We start from the raw sequence: 16,613 nt of genomic DNA, 5'->3' as shown, positions 1-16,613 counted from the left end.
TCAGGTGTTGAATGAGACCTTGTGCCCCACCTGGGACCAGATGTTGGTATTTGACAACCTGGAGTTATACGGGGAAGCCCATGAGCTGCGGGACGACCCTCCCATCATTGTCATTGAAATATACGACCAGGACACCATGGTACGAGCTGTGGAGACAGGGGAGGCACTCAGAGCCCCGTCCTACCATCCCTTCATCTCCCTGCCCCGTCCTTCACCGACACCAAGCATCCTCCTGTAGCGCCAGTCACACTCTTAGACTTAGATGGCAGATTCACGCCAAAGCGCACACTGGTGTTCCGGGGTGCTTGGACGGCTCTGCTGTTGGATGGGGGGTTTGTCCCAAAGCATGCCCTTTAGTGTTTATTCAGTCGCCCTGTTTTCAAGAGAGCTGGAGGAGACTTTGACTCCCCACCCAGCAATCCCTGAAGCCCCGGCTACCCACCCCCCAAGAGGGATCCATCTCCTGTCCCTAGGCTGGATGCCTGTCCTCGCGGGGATGGAGTCTCCTCAAGGGGGATGGAGTCGGCCTAAGGGTCTTTCCCTTTGTTTTCTCCATTTGTAAAACTAGGGGGCAGCTGGCTGGCTCAGTGGATGGAGAGCAGGCCTAGAGATGGGTTCAAATCTGGCCTCAGACACTTCCCAGCTGGGTGTCCCTGGGCAAGTCACTTGACCCCCACTGCCTAGCCCTTACCACTCTTCTGCCTTGGAACCAATACACAGTATTGATTTTAAGAAGGAAGGTAAGGGTTAAAAAGAAAATTTTTAAAAACCAAAAAACTAAGAGATTCTATTAGAAAACCATGAGAGTCCCTTTCCGTTCTAAACCTCTGAAAGAGAGTCTTTCTGGCCAGCTAGCACAAACTGCAAGATCTTAGTCCAGCCCTCAGGGAGCCTTGCAGGCGGCCCTGGGCTAAGGTCCTCGAGGAAATTTGTGGCGCTGCCTCATCCAAGCTCTTAGAGCCTTGCACAAAGTCTGACCTTTTGCCCACAGGCTCTGAGAAGAGCAGGCCCCTGAGGCGCTGGTGCACTGGGGAAGGAAGTCTCAGAGGCGGCCAGCCCAGTGGCAGCCCTTCCTTCAAGCCCGAGTCCCTCCCTCGACATCCCCTTCGCTCTGTCCTCTCCCCAGGGGAAGGCCGACTTCATGGGCCGGACCTTTGCCAAGCCGGTGGTGAAGATGGCCGACGAGGATTACTGCCCGCCCCGATTCCCTCCCCAGCTGGAGTATTACCAGATCTACCGAGGCAACGCCACAGCCGGGGATCTGCTGGCCGCCTTCGAGCTGCTGCAGGTGAGGAGTGAGCCCCCGGGGGAGCAGAGGGCCAGGGGCTTCTCTGAGGCCAGGAATAGGGCCCAATAACTGGCTCGGACGGACGAGAGGGCAATGCCTGAAGCTTCCCTCTGAGCAGGCATTTCAGAAGGGGCCTTCTTAGTTCTGTTCATCGGAGAAGAGAAGCGTCCCTCCCAGAGGAAGCTCCTCGGCTCTATTCCGGAGTGCCTGCAATTTTGTTCCAGGAAGCTGGCAGTCAGAGGAACACTCCTTGCCCTGTGTATATGCTCCAGCAGCATTCAGACTGCCAGACTCAGCCCAGAGCTGGCAAGAATAACTAGTGAGGGAGCAGCTGGGTAGCTCAGTGGATGGAGAGTCAGGCCTAGAGATGGGCGGTCCTGGGTTCAAATCTGGCCTCAGACACGTCCCAGCTGTGTGACCTGGCAAGTCCCTTGACCCCCATTGCCTAGCCCTGACTGTTCTGCCTTGGAACCAATACACAGTATTGACTCCATGATGGAAGGTGAGTTTAAAAAAAAAAGAAGAATTACTGAACGGGGAGGCTGCCTCCTCCTACCCTAAATGGGGATCTACTAGAAAATGTCTGCTAAATGCTTCTGGGCAAGCTCTTCCCTGGCCAGCCTTTCCCAGCCTCCCCCACTGCCTGAAGCAGCCCCATATACTCATACATGTACACCCAAATGCACACATGTAAATGTATAGACATATACTGGGTACAAGTACAGGCACTCGAGTACAAATCTCTGCACACCCATTTGGGCCAGTCATGCCCAAGAACGTTTGGGGATGATGCAGCCTAAAGAAAAAGGAATTTTAATTCCAGATACAGACAAACACATGCATACATGTATACAAAACATGTATACATAGATAGGCGAAGATGTAATCCTGATACATGTATACATAGCACACATGTGTATAAACCAGAATATACATGTTCCATGTCCATGTGCATCCTGATGTGCACGTGCAACTACTCTACACAAGCATGCACACACACATTCTCTTACTTCTACATGCTCAGTTGAAAACACATGCATATGGACATATACACATGCACACATGTAAACTCATGTGTGGTACCCAGTTGAACTCAAACACGTATGTCTACTAAAAATTTCACAGGTACACAATACCATTCACATGTATTGAATTCTATTTAATGCGCATGGTAAACATGCTACCATGACTGAAGTTCTCGAGAGGCAATATTTCTTTGTTTTAAGTTAAATTACTAATTGACTGTTCAAGACCACCTGAAATGGCCAATAGACTCCCTCCACAATCCAAATGGGTGCCCAAGAGAGTGAGCAGAGCCAAAGAACATGGCAAAACAAAGCATGGCAAAAGAGGAACCCCTGGCACGGGCCAGTGTATGCCCCCTTTCCCTCCCCTGGACATCTCTGGGAAACAGCCAGTGTTGTAAGGGTATGCTAACCCTTACTAGATTATTGGTATAGTGTGTGTTTTACCTATAATTTATCCTATATGGATAGGCTGTTAAGTTATGACTATTGAGACAAGATGGTTCTCAGGGCAGTCTCAAGAATTCTAACTTAGCCAGAAGTATTAAAAAAAATGTATTTGTTATGATTTTTTTAAAGGACTAAAGAAAAGGGATAGGAAAAGTAAATAAGTGGAGAAGAAATTCTTATAATAATCCTAAACTAATAAATATTATTTAACCACCCAAATAAGTCTGATTCACAAGTCTCTTCAGTCCCCAACAAAGTTAGGGCTACCCTCTCTTCCTATCTATTTTCCCCAAAAACCTAGTCTATCTATCCTAAACTAAATTCTTATCTTATACACAAAAAGAGTAAGTTGGGTCACTCTTCTTAGCTGTATAGTTGGAAAAAACAGCTCAGAATCTCCAAGGTCTTCCTCCACACTCAAAGCAAACTAGCTGGGCTTGAAATGATAATTCACCCAGTGATCTCCTTCACTGATTTTGGTCTGTTAAATGAAATTTTTATGTAGGAAGCAATTGAGAATTTTCCTGCTCTAGCTGAGCCTCTCTCAGGATCTTCTCTGCACACAGGATCAACACCAAGAGCGCAAATACAGTTGGGTAACTGTAACTCAAGGCATTCTGGGAAAAATTCTCTTACCCACAACCCATCTCTGAGATTCCATTTAAGGAAACCTAACTTACTTATGCATTTATTCATAATTCATGCTATGTAGCTAATTCCTAATGCACTCTTACTTAACTCTTAATTAACAAATATCCTACCATACCCCTCATCAAAGGGAGAGGCAGGTCTTAAGGACAGCAACCACTCTTCCCTCCCCTCCACATGGCTGGGTCCCTGCAGCCCAAAATGGTAACTAGAGCATGCTGAACTTTCCCACCTAAGAGAATTCCTGTTTACAGATAAATAAGGAGCAAGTCTCCACCATGACACTCACAAGAGCCAGCTCAGTGAGATACCCTGAAGCCTGGGAATAAATCACTTTACTTTGGAAACTGTCTGATCCTCAAAACCCAAAGTTTAAGAAAGGTTTCATACAAAAACCATTATAATTCAATATTAATTTTCTATAATGCATACATGTACCTGGTTCTATATAAATATATATACAGGTTCATATGAATTCTCATACATGTTTTCTATTAATGCATGGACCAATCTCTAACTTACTTGAGGACTTATTTAATTTTTATTGCCCAGAAGCATTTTTTCCTGCTTGCCCCAGATATACACACACATTCCTGGTTACTGCTGTGGTCTTATCTGTGTGCTTGTGGTTTGTGTCTCTATCTCTGTAGATTGGACCAGCTGGGAAGGCTGATCTACCCCCCATCAATGGCCCTGTGGACACTGACCGAGGCCCCATCATGCCTGTGCCCCTTGGCATTCGACCTGTGCTCAGCAAATATCGGATAGAGGTAACAGGTGCCTCTTTTCTCATCCCTGGCAGGACCCAAGCATCCTGGACTTTAACTGCCTGATCCTCCTAACAGTGTCTCTCCCTAGATTTCCTTTATTGAAACTTGATGGGCCTCCCTGCCTCCCTTACTACTCCCTTCCTTTCTCCTTACTGCTTAATAATAATCATTATATTTAACCAAAGCCTTTATATTCCTTACCATTCCAATTTCTATTGCCCCAATTTCTCTCCAGGTGTCTCCTTAACTTTATTGTAGGCCTTTTTAGAGATAATTTTTTTCCCAACAGTAAAAATGTAAGGCTCACAAAACCTGGAGTCACAAGCCCTTCAGATCCCAACCCTATTCTACTTCTCTAGCCTTATTAAACATGCTTCATCTCCCTGCCTACATTCTACAGCTCAGAAAAACTGGCCTTAGCATTGTCTCTCATACTATCCCCCACCGCCATACTTTTGCATGGGTTATCTATCCCTCCCATCTGGAATGTCTTCCCTCCTCATCTCTGACTTTTAGAATGCCTATTTTCCTTTAAGTTTCAGTTCTAGAATTATCTTTTTCCATGTGAAGCCCAAAGTCACTGAGTGTCAGAAGTGGGATGCAAAGCCAGGTCCTGTGATTCAGATCAGTGCCTTTCACTCTGTACTCTCCTATCCATTTTTTATATTCCTATACACACATGAAGGGATTGTACCACTGGTCTGTAAGAACTCATGAAGGCCTGACATATTCTGAGATTGAGGCTTGCTCTTCCTTGAACCCAAGTATAAGTCATTGTGTAATACAGAGGTGTCAAATATGCCCACAGCAATATTCCAGAGTATAACTTAAACTAGATTAAAATATAGTTGGGAAATATTTAACAAAAAATTAAAATACAACAAAACATAGTTAATATTAAGGTTGTAGTTTTCCAAGTCAATATGTGCAGGCAAAGATCCCTGTTTCTATTTGAGTTTGAGCCCCTTGTTCTAAGTAAAGGCCAGAGAGAATCCAAGTGGAAGGATAAAGAGACAAAGGGCAGTTGTTATATCTATAAACATAGTCTTTCCTGGCTAGATTATAAGCTCCTTGAGGGCAGGGAATGTCCAAATTTTGTCTGTGCCTGAGGTCCAGTACATAGCACAGTGCTTTGTGCTGTATTTATTGTTGTTCAGTCATGTCTATCTCTTTGTAGACCATACTGGGGGGGGAGGGGGTTTGGGCAAAGAATCTGGAATCGTTTTCCATTTTGTTCTCCAGATCATTTTATAGATGAGGAAACTGAGGCAAATGAAATTAAGTGACTTGTCCAGGATCACACAGCTAGTAAGTAACTAAAGGTCTTCCTGACTGCAAGTCCAGCATTCTATCCACTAAGCCATTTAGCTGCCTCTAGCACATAGTAGGTGCTTAATAAATGCTTGTTCATTGATGGATTCATTCACTTCTTTAGGCTCCAGTATTAGTGCATCTGAAATCATTCCACCATACCTCTTCCCATTGGCTCATTTTCCTTGACTTCTTTCCCTCTACTTGGATTTTCTCCAAATTCTTATTAGACATCTACTTGTACCTTGAGTAGGTAAGTGCAAGAAAGAGGAAGCCACCATATTTCAGGTCTATATGGGGCCATAGAGACCCCCTAGTCCAATTCCTTATTTTATAGACAATGAAATAGGTGCAGAGAATCAGAATGCACATGTGCAGGATCACTAGGCAGGAGAATAGAGCCTCAAATCTAGGTCTTCTTGCTCCAAATCCAGCACTGGGTTCACTTGAGCTATGCTTCCCAGGCAATTCTGCCTCTCTGTCCCTAACCAATGCCACCATTTGGTTCAGAAGCTACCTCCATTTCCCTTGAATTCTTCCTCTTCTCATTCAGTCTTTTCCCTTCCTAGGTGCTCTTCTGGGGTCTCCGGGACCTGAAACGCGTGAATCTGGCCCAGGTGGACAGACCTCGAGTGGATATTGAATGTGCAGGCCGTGGGGTGCAGTCATCCTTGATCCACAACTATAAAAAGAACCCCAACTTTAACACCCTGGTCAAGTGGTTTGAAGTAGTGAGTGGAGGCTCAAGGCTTTACTGGGGAGGAGGAACAAAGGGTTATAAAATAGTGAAAGAAATCCAACTGTAATCAAATCATCAATTGAGAGCTGGAAGGCATCTTAGAGGTCAGTCAGTCAGTCCTCTAACTTTACAGATGAGGGATGTGAGTGCTCAAGTTTGCACAGAGAGTAAAGTGTCAGAGCAGCGTTTCAACTCAGATCTTCCTGACTCCAAGTCCAGTGCTCTATCCACTGTGACATTTAGAACTTCAGTGGGGCTAGAGGGTGAAGAGGGTAGTATCCCCTGCTTCCTTCTCCATACTCTCAGCTCTCTTCCCATTCCCACTCAGGACCTTCCAGAGAATGAGCTGCTACACCCTCCACTCAATATCCGGGTAGTGGACTGCCGAGCTTTTGGCCGATACACCCTGGTGGGCTCCCATGCTGTCAGCTCCCTTCGTCGATTCATCTATAGGCCCCCTGATCGCAATTCCCCCAACTGGAATACCACAGGTACCAATTCTCCTAATCTCAATCCTGACCACTCAACCTCCCCAATCAGAATTTGCTCAGGCACTGACCCCCTTCTATTCCTCTTTTTCTCTCCAGTCAACTGCCAAATCTAAATTCAGAGCCCTAACTACTGAGAGCTATAGCCTGGGGGCTAAAGGTGGCTTGAGGGCGGAGGATGAAGGGGAAGGGATTGAATTCTGAGGATATGGGATGAATACAGGAAAGCTAGCTAACCTTGTGGAGCCCTGCATTAAGGGAACTTTTTCTAGCTCTGTCTAATTGATCCTTTTTCCTCTTTGAACCTTAGTTCTTGCTGTTTCCTGTAGTCCTACAATGGGCTATTAGCCTACTTCTCCCATTTTTATTCCCTTCCACTCTTAAGACACTTCCTCTCTCCCCTTGGAGCTCCTGGTCAGGCAGCTCTAGGACCCTATTCCATTCCTCATTCTACTTTTTATTGCTGGCATTGTTTCCTCTCTTTTCTGTCTGTCTATCCGTTTCCCACTCCAGTTAGGCTGTGCAGGGGGGGCCGGGTGCTGTCCAATGGGGGCCCCTACTACCGTCCCACAGGAGAGATCGTGGTCAACATGGAACCGGAGGCTCCTGTCAAGAAGCTGGAGACCATGGTGAAGCTAGATGCGGTAAGACATGCCCACCTAAAATAAGTATGTTAAATAATGGGTATAAATTATAAATAAAAGTAACAAGTTTATTTTAGGATAAGGGAAGGAAGGGAAGGGAATTGGGATGATCTATCTAAAACCCCAAACCTAGTTGTTTACCCACTCTATCTAATATTTTCTACCTACAATTCTACTTCCTACAACTATTAAATTAATCCCCCTTAATTAATATAAAATTGGGAAGGACTTGAAGGTAGCAGGAACAAGGGTCAAAGGAAGTCTCACTTATAGTTGTTCTTTTGAAGTCTTGAGCAGCTCTGTTGGAAACACAGACTCAACTTCAGCAGGATTCACAGAGATAGACTGGATCACAAGGAAAAGCTACAGTATGGAATATCTAGCTATCTAGGTCCAGCCTAGAAAGACTAGACTCAGGCTCAGCTCCTGGCTGCCTAACTGTTTCTCCCTGAACAGAAACTGTCCGTGTCTTCTTCAGAGTTCCTGAATTTTCCTCTTCTGCCCTGCAGGATTTCCTGATCCTGGTTTGTAGCATTGCTCTTGCTCCTGCTAATTTCCCTTTAATACACCCCAGGAGCACCCCTGACTTGGCTCTCTGGGTATCTATGAATGCATGTACATATGCATATGTTTTCTGATAATTATATTTGTCCAAATGTAGGCATTTATGTATACACACACACATAAAATCTAGCTTATCTACAACTTGACAATGACTACAACCCCTTATTGTTCTCATTTTCCAATGTTTCACCCAGACCTATTTTTTCTTTTAAAAAGATCCCATGTTACGAATATAGCCTATATTCAGAGATGACCCATATTCAGACCAATAGGATTTATGATAAGCCTTCCCTTATACTTTCTTTCAGGTTGTGCAACAGCATAGTAAGACCCTGAGCAAATAGTAGCATGTGAGACATCTTCAGGTAGAGATTACATCATAATAGTCCAAAAAATGATCACCCTAAACCACCTACTGTGTGTTCAGGGAACCATAGGGGTGAGGATAATTTTAGCCTCATTCTCAGGTTCTAGAATTCAAAGTAAGAACAAAATCACTGGGAAAGGGGTGGGGGAGGCATTGCTTGGTTTGAGGATATCCATCTAGACCCCAGCTCTAAGTCCCCAACTTCCTCCCCACACATGCACCCATTGATTCCTACCAGCCACTCACAAGGCAGCGCAGGTAGGGCGTGGGGATTTCTGTGGGCTAGAAAGAATAGAGTCAGCAAACAAGAGACATCTGAGGCAGAGCTCCAAACGTATGCAATTTAAGAGGGGGTCTGGTAGTCCCTAATAGTCTTGGTCATGGACTCCTCTGCTTAGGGATTTTTTAGCTTGGGGAAGGTTACTAAAAATTGAATGGGATGGTACAATTATGCAATCAATCATCAGAAGCAGGGGAACTCCTATGATTGGCTAAGGAATGTATCCATCAATCATTTGTCCTTTGTCAGCAGGCTTTCCATAGGCCATCAGTTACAAATATCTTGTCATCAGTATTTTGGGGGACTCTCCATAGGTCATAAGACTTTGTCAGTGACATCCTAGGATTCAAGAACTCTGTGGTAAGGGACCTTAGGAAGTTGTGATTTTAAAGCAAATATCATTCGGAAGTGGCAGTAGAGATTCATAGGGGTGAGGAGTATTGCTAAGACAACAAATTCCTAACACAAGTTAATACGTATTCTTATAACTTCTAACTTAATGCAGTATACTTCCATTCTAGAAATCAAATATAACCCTCAATAGCTATGGAATTTCTCTTCCTAGCTCTTGTTGTTGAGATGTGCTGGAAACCTATAGAAATGCTAATGATTTATGTGAGTTTATTTTGTATCCTGCAACTTTGCTAAAAATTATTGATTATTTCCACTAGCTTTTTGGTTGATTCTCTAGGACTCTTTAAGTAGACCATCATATCATCCGCAAAGAGTGATAGCTTGGTCTCCTCATTGCCTAGGTTAATCCCTTCAATTTCTTTTTCTTCTCTAATTGCTACAGCTAGTGTTTCTAGTACAATGTTAAATAATAGAGGTGATAATGGGCATCCTTGTTTCATTCCTGATCTTATTGAGAATGCATCTAGTTTATCCCCATTGCAGATGATGTTAGCTGATGGTTTTAGATATATACTGTTTATTATTTTTAGGAACGACCCTTCTATTCCTATACTTTCTAGTGTTTTCAGTAGGAATGAGTATTGTATTTTGTCAAAGGATTTTTCTGCGTCTACTGAAATAATGTGATTTATGTTGGTTTGCTTGTTGATATGGTCAATTATGTGGATGGTTTTCCTAATATTAAACCATCCTTGCATTCCTGGTATAAGTCATACCTGATTCTAATGAATAACCCTCATGATCACTTGCTGGAGTCTTTTTACTAATATTCTATTTAAGATTTTTGCATCTATGTCCATTACAGAGATTGGTCTATAGTCTTCTTTCTCTGTTTTTGATCTGCCTGGCTTTGGAATCAGTACCATATTTGTGTCATAAAAGGAATTTGGTAGAACTCTTTCTTTGCTTATTATGTCAAATGGTTTGTATAGTATTGGGATTAGTGGTTCTTTGAATGTTTGATAGAATTCATTTGTGAATCCATCAGACCCTAGGGATTTTTTCTTAGAGAGTTCCTTGATGACAATATCTAATGGATTGATCAATTGTAGCCTACATGCCCTTATACTTATAGCATTAACCAACATAACTAACTAAGAATTAATTCTTTTTTAGTACACTTACTAATACAATCTCTGATATCCATTAAATCACATTACCCTGAGGAAATACTGATTAAATCCAGTAGGAGTATCAATATTATCTTCATAATTGGTAGTATCTCCTTGTTTTCTGGGATACTGGAGTATCAGCATATACTTTTCTTGAAATCAAGATAACCCTGAGAAACTTTGGACATTTGGTCATAGTTCTGACCATTTCTCCATCCTCCTCATACAAAATTCTCACACTACTACTGCCCAGCTCTGTAGTATTTGTGATAATCATTCTTTTTTTTTTAACCTTTACCTCCTGTCCTAGTACCAATTCTAACACAGAAGAGTGGCAAGGGCTAGGCAATAGAGGTTAAATGACTTGCCCTGGGTCACACAGCTAGGAAGTTTCTGAGGCCAGATTTGAATCCAGGTCCTCCCATTTCTAGACCTGGCTCTCTATCCACTGTGCTACCCAGGTGCCCCTTTTGGTAGTCATTCCAAATGATACCCTATTATTGTCATCATTACAATGAATGACAACAAATATATCATGACTTTCTAAGAACCTCAAGGTTTTTCCCTGATCCATCTGGCTTTCAATCACATACATAAAATTCACCAGAGGTAATCTTCAGGCTCAAGGTGGTTCCTATGTGGCAGCATTTCAATACCCTTGACTTTGGACCCAGGGACAGCTTCTCTGCCTGGTGGTGGAAAGGGAGGGAAGAATTAAGGACCAATGGAAAGAGACCTATCTCATGAAAATATTTATTTTTCAAAAATGCCATGTGAAACAATAATATAAAATAGCTATTGTTATTATCACAACAAAATTGTCTAATACTTTAAGGTTTGCAAAGTGCCTTCCACATGTTATCTCAATTGGTCCTCACAACAACCCTGTGAAAGCAAATACTATTATTGTCCTCATTTTAAAAATGAAGAAACTGAGGCTTAGAGCAGTTAAGTGATTTGTCCAAAAAGATAAAGGAATTCTGTTTGGCCCCTAAGAGCAGAACTAGGAACACTGCCATGTGTAACACCTGGCACGTTTAGGGAGACAGATTTCAATACAATAGAAGGAAGTTTTGCAACAACCAGTACCGTCCTAAAGGGGGATGAGATAACATTTCTCTAATGCCATTCGACTTCCATACTGTGAAATTTAAAATGGTTGAGGTCTTAAACTGTAGTGATTAAAATAGTGGAAGATATAAATTGTGATAGATATAAGAGAGGGTGAGTAAATTTGACCGCAGAAATATGTTTCAATACAGTGTCTTGGGTTTTAAAAACAAATATAAGGTGGTCGCCAGGGAAATATTCCCAATTATTCAAATACCCAAGTCAATTGGTTTTATAGAGATTTTAATTAACAATACAATGAATAATCAAAGAAAGAGAGAGAGAGTAAGAAAGGAATAAGTATGAAGGGCCTCAAGCCAATATGGCCTAGACCTGAGTCTTAAAAGAGAAATCAGTCAGTTTTTTAACACTCACCACGAGGTCTGACTAAACAAGGATACCAGTGACACCAGGCCAGCGTCCTTCCTCAAAGAGTCTTCCAGCCAGAGATTGTTTCAAAGTGCCTCTCTCAAGAGCCTCCAGAGCTCCTACCCCAGAGGGACAGAGCCCCTCAGGAGCTCCTCAAGGAACTCTCCTTCAGAATGAGAGTCAGAAATCGAGATCCTTTTTCTTCTCTGAGCTCTTATTTTTAAGGGCAAAATCTCCTCTGTCACCTCCCCAGTCCTTACATCTACCAATCACTGTAGATTTTTTCTACAGGACCGCCCATTTTGAATTCACAGCTGAGTAGTTTTAATCTCTTTAGTAAGTCAGGAAAAAATGCTGCTGTGTCGACAAATTTCATTAAGAAAAAACCTCCGAATAAGTTATCACCCTTTTAGGTTTAAGTAGTTTACAAGTTGCCCCACCTTTATAGGTACTTAGTATCCCATTGTATCAATTCTAAAATAGTCATGACTCAAAGAACTTCCTGTCCCTTCCATAAGCATGGATCAAAGCACTTTCATTGTTCTCAAGGAGCTCTCTGTCCTAAAGCAGTCCTAAATAGGGTGGAGTAGGGATATTCCCAAGGCAAGGAGCCCTCACATTCAAGTAGAATTCTCACTATCTGCTAGGGAATTTTTTAAGTAGAAGATTCCCCAATGGGGGAAATTTCCAACATTCATAAGTCTGAGAAATTTTGAGGTTTACAATACCCTATTGTCTTCATGATGTTGTTCTCTTCTGCATGCTCTGACCTCTCAAAACTTGCACTTGGGGAACGACTTGATTATGCACTAATTTACACTGACATGTAAAGGACCGATTGTTGTTGTTCAGTCATGTCCAAATTGAGCTGAGCCTTGAAGGCAGGTAGGAATTTGAAAGAGCAGACATGAAGAGAGATCCTCCTAGGCACAGAGCTCAAAAGTTGATGGTACAGAATCTCGGAATTATGTCTATACCAGGTAATGGTGTCAGAACATTATTCAACTGATGTACCTAATGAGTGTCTACAACATAGCGAGCCAAGTACAACACAGTCAGGAACACAGCTATGGAGTGACCCTTACCCCTGGGCTTTGATGTAAACATCCCAAGGCTCATTTAGAACTGAGAGATTTAAGACAGCAAGAGTTCTCCCTCACAATGTGCCATGTGGCCCCGTGAAAAGGGTGACCAACTTGGAGACATTGAACCTAAATTCAAATCCAGGTTCTTCTACTTACTCCCTATGTGAATTTAGACAAACCAGATAATCTCTGAACTTCAGTTATCCCATCTGTAAAATGTGTCCAGACTAAATGAGGCCCTCTCCAGCTCTAGATCTCTGATCCTATGATCATATCCCAATTTCTGGTCAGGCTTTAGCAAGTCAATGTAAAAAACATTTACTAAGGCATTGCAGGAAATGCAAAGAAGAAAAAATATGTAATCTGTGACCCCAGGACATATCTGATCCATTGCTCTGATTCATCTGGTAGAGCACACAAGTTACAGCTTATAGAGAAGGAGATTTTGACTCACTACATGGAAGAACTTCCTTACAATTAGAATCATCCAATCATAGAATGGGTTGCCTCAGAACTCCTCCAGGAACAAACCCCAAAAGACTTCATATTCCTTTCTTCCTCACCCCTTTACAATCTCCAGTTGTCCCAACTGGGTAATTATCTTTGCTAGGCTTTTCAGAACAACTTTATTAGCAGGTAAAATGATGGGAGATAACAGAAACCAAAATTTCAGAGTTGTCACAGGGATGTATATGAGAAACCCTATGCAGAATCTCAATATCCTATATCGATTATGAGGCCATTTATTAGCCCACTTGGGAAATAAGCCACCACTTATATGTCTTCTGTTTTAGCTGAATACTTGTATAAGCACAGCAGGTTCTTGACAGTCCCTAATTAAGAAGTAGAGAAGATGTAAAGATAAGTTTTTGATCTTCCTGTTCCAATTACTTTGGAGTTGTTGGGGTCTTTTAAATTTACATTTACGTTTACAAATTTTCTCCTTCCCTCCACCCTTTCCTTAGTCATTGAGAAAGCAAGAAATCTGATCCCTGTTATACATACGTAGTCAGAGCATGAGAAGAATTGAAATCTACTGAGTTAACTGAAGTCCCCATCCATTCAGTCATTCATGTCAGTTTTTTTTTTAAAACCATTACCTTCTGTCTTGAAGTCAATACTGTGTATTGGCTCCAAGGCATAAGAGTGGTATTGGCTAGGCAATGGGGGTGAAGTGACTTGTCCAGGGTCACACAGCTGGGAAGTGTCTGAGCTCAGATTTGAACCTAAGACTTCCCATCTCTAGGTCTGGCTTTCAATCCACTGAGCCACCCAGCTGCCCCCTTCATGTCAGTTTTTTCCTGCCAAATCAAGTCAGATGAAATAGTTTAGAGATGTAAGAGGAAACCATTTACAGATCCCTACACTGGCATGACAATGTTGATACAAGATTCCTCGTCTCTGTGACTCTGTTGACAAAGCAGCAGCTTGCACAGAGCCACCCCACAAGAACTGTGTGTACACATCTCCCTGCCCACTCTCTCACTCCTGGGTCCCTTCTGGGCTTCTGTTCCTGCCCTTGGCCTTAGGTCCCAAGTGGCTTAACTGTATCTTTGTTTCCTGTGGCATGCCTCCAGACCTCTGATGCTGTCGTCAAAGTAGATGTGGTGAGTTTGGGCCCTGGGAAATGCCTCAGGACTAAAACTTGGGGGGTGAGGGATCTGGGGAGCATGGGGTATGAAATGGGGGAAATAGCTCTTATGCTGGTATTCGGGCAGCCTGAGGGGCTGGGGACACAAGGAGTCAAGAGAGTTTTGGATCCCCTAAACCCTATAAGCCTCAGAAAGTCTTAATGTCGATGCAGACTTGGTATCTTTCTGGGCCTGGAATGAACCGGTAGGTAAAGGATGTGTGGCCTGAGCCTTAGGCTGGCCGAGATGCAGCAGGGAGAGATATTAAAAAGCAAAAGAAAAGAATACTATATACCTAGGTTCTGAACTTGGAGTCAGAAAGCCCTGAATTCAAATCCTGCCTTAGATATTTACTAGCTGTGTGATTCTGAACAAGTCTCTTAACCTTTCTGGACCCAGTTTACTCATCTGTAAAAAGAAAGGAGCTGGACTCAATGGCCTCTAAGTTCCCTTCTAGCTCCAGCATTTGGCACAGACCCTAGCATGTGTTGTTGTTCAGTTGTGTCCATCTCTTCATGATCCTCTTTGAATCTTTTCTTGGCAAAGATACTGGAGTGGTTGGCCATTTCCTTCTTCAGCTCATTTTACAGATGAGGAAACCATGGCAAAAAAGTGGTCACATAGTTAGTAAGCGAGTGGGGGCAGATTTGAACTCAGGAAGATGAGTCTTCCTGATTGAAAGCCTGGTGCTCTACCCACCACACCACCCAGCTGCCCTTCTGGGACAGAGTAGGTGCCGGTTTACTGACAGCTCGACTAACTCTAGGATCCTATCATTTCCCTCACCACCTGCAGACTGAGGAGGAGAAGGACAAGAAGAAGAAGAAGAAGAAGGGGACAGCAGAAGAGCCGGAGGAGGAGGAGCCGGATGAAAGCATGTTGGACTGGTGGTCTAAATACTTTTCATCTATTGACACCATGAAAGAGGTGAGACGCTCCAGGAGAGGGCTGGGGAAGCAGGCGACACTGACCCAGCCAAGCCAATGGCTCCTCGATGCGTAATTCTTTCTGTCCCGCATCATAGTCCTCATACCAATTAATGTTCTTGAGACCTGAACTCAGGTCTGGCTGACCTTCTATGTCCGCTAAGCTACACTTGTCCCATTCACTACCTCTTCTCTTCACAATTCAAATGCTTCCCCTTGATTTGTTTCAAGCTTCTATTCAGTATTTAAATGCTCCTTTTTGAGGCATTATTTTGCCTCCCCAGATCATTTGGCCTGGGAAGTGGACTTGGATTATTCGCATCCACTGTCTAACTGCATGATTAGTATCAGATTAGCATCTTAACCTGAGCGAAGGCTTCAGTCTCTGCCTCTCTTTCCTTTTTGTCTCTCTATCCTGCTTAGCAATAGGCCCTCAATCGCCAAATGTGATCAGCCAGACCGGTTTCCCTGGGTGGCTGATGGGCCTCAATCTGCCTTTTGTCACCGAGGGTATGCTACTTCATAGCTTAGGGGTTTGCAGTGCAAATACTGATGGGGTCATTTCATTTCTCCTAAACTCTTTTATCTGCAATTAGGGTACCATTGATGCCAGAGGGATAATGATTCCTTGGTCATGGCCTTGGGTTGGCTCTTGTAATTGAGTCTTACAAGCTTCTCATAGAAAAAAAAAACCTAATAAAATACAAACACTTTTTTTCCTCAAGCATGCTTTTTATGACATCTATAAGATGATACTGTCCATGGTGGGGACCCTCCTCGCAGGCCTAGTGACCATGAATATATTTGCTTCTGCAGGAAATCCCTCAGTCCCCCAAATGCTCCCAGCTTTTGAACTGAGAAAAATCTATTCTCAGGATATCTCCTCTAACTCCAAGTGCAAGCACAGGAAACTCCCATTCGCCGCCTATGTCCCAAGGCAATCATTTCCAGTTCCTGTACGGCACTAGTTTCTCTCTCCCTCAGAATGGACATCTATTCTGTTGGGCACTGCTCTCTCTTCAAAACAAGGGACAATGAAAATGAATGCTAAGAATGTGAGTTGGTCTGTCAGCTCACTTTATTTTTTTTGAACCCTTACCTTCTGTCTTAGAATCAATATTGTGTATTGGCTCCAAGGTAGAAGAGCAGTAAGGGCTAGGCAGTGGGGGTCAAGTGACTTGCCCAGGATCACACAGCTGGGAAGTGTCTGAGGCCATATTTGAACCAGGACCTCCCATCTCTAGGCCTGGCTCTCAATCCACTGAGCTACCCAGCTGCCCTTGTCAGCTCACTTTTATAGACCATTAAGAAGGTTAGGTGTTCTAACAAAAAGCCTGTCCTCCAGTTCATCACCTCTCAATCTATCCCATTTTCTCCAGCACGTTGCCTGCA

General features: G+C 43.2%; 1 protein-coding gene across 3 annotated transcripts in view; it reads left to right on the top strand.

The window, feature by feature from the left end:
* OTOF (otoferlin) overlaps positions 1-16,613 on the top strand; it is a 181,508-nt gene that overhangs the window by 143,750 nt on the left and 21,145 nt on the right. For 2 of the 3 annotated variants that reach the window (XM_007475949.3, XM_056813149.1), the window contains 8 exons: positions 5-139; positions 1,127-1,288; positions 4,062-4,181; positions 6,062-6,223; positions 6,560-6,722; positions 7,293-7,363; positions 14,242-14,271; positions 15,091-15,222. In XM_007475949.3, coding sequence (XP_007476011.1) covers positions 5-139; positions 1,127-1,288; positions 4,062-4,181; positions 6,062-6,223; positions 6,560-6,722; positions 7,293-7,363; positions 14,242-14,271; positions 15,091-15,222 — 975 coding nt within the window. Of the gene's footprint in view, positions 1-4; positions 140-1,126; positions 1,289-4,061; positions 4,182-6,061; positions 6,224-6,559; positions 6,723-7,232; positions 7,364-14,241; positions 14,272-15,090; positions 15,223-16,613 lie in introns of all 3 variants that reach the window. The other variant, XM_007475948.3, reaches the window with a different exon arrangement.

This window comes from Monodelphis domestica, chromosome 1 (assembly GCF_027887165.1).
Source record: "Monodelphis domestica isolate mMonDom1 chromosome 1, mMonDom1.pri, whole genome shotgun sequence".
Taxonomy (NCBI): domain Eukaryota; kingdom Metazoa; phylum Chordata; class Mammalia; order Didelphimorphia; family Didelphidae; genus Monodelphis; species Monodelphis domestica.
Note: the sequence above shows the minus strand (reverse complement) of the source record. Positions and strands in the feature narration are given on the sequence as shown.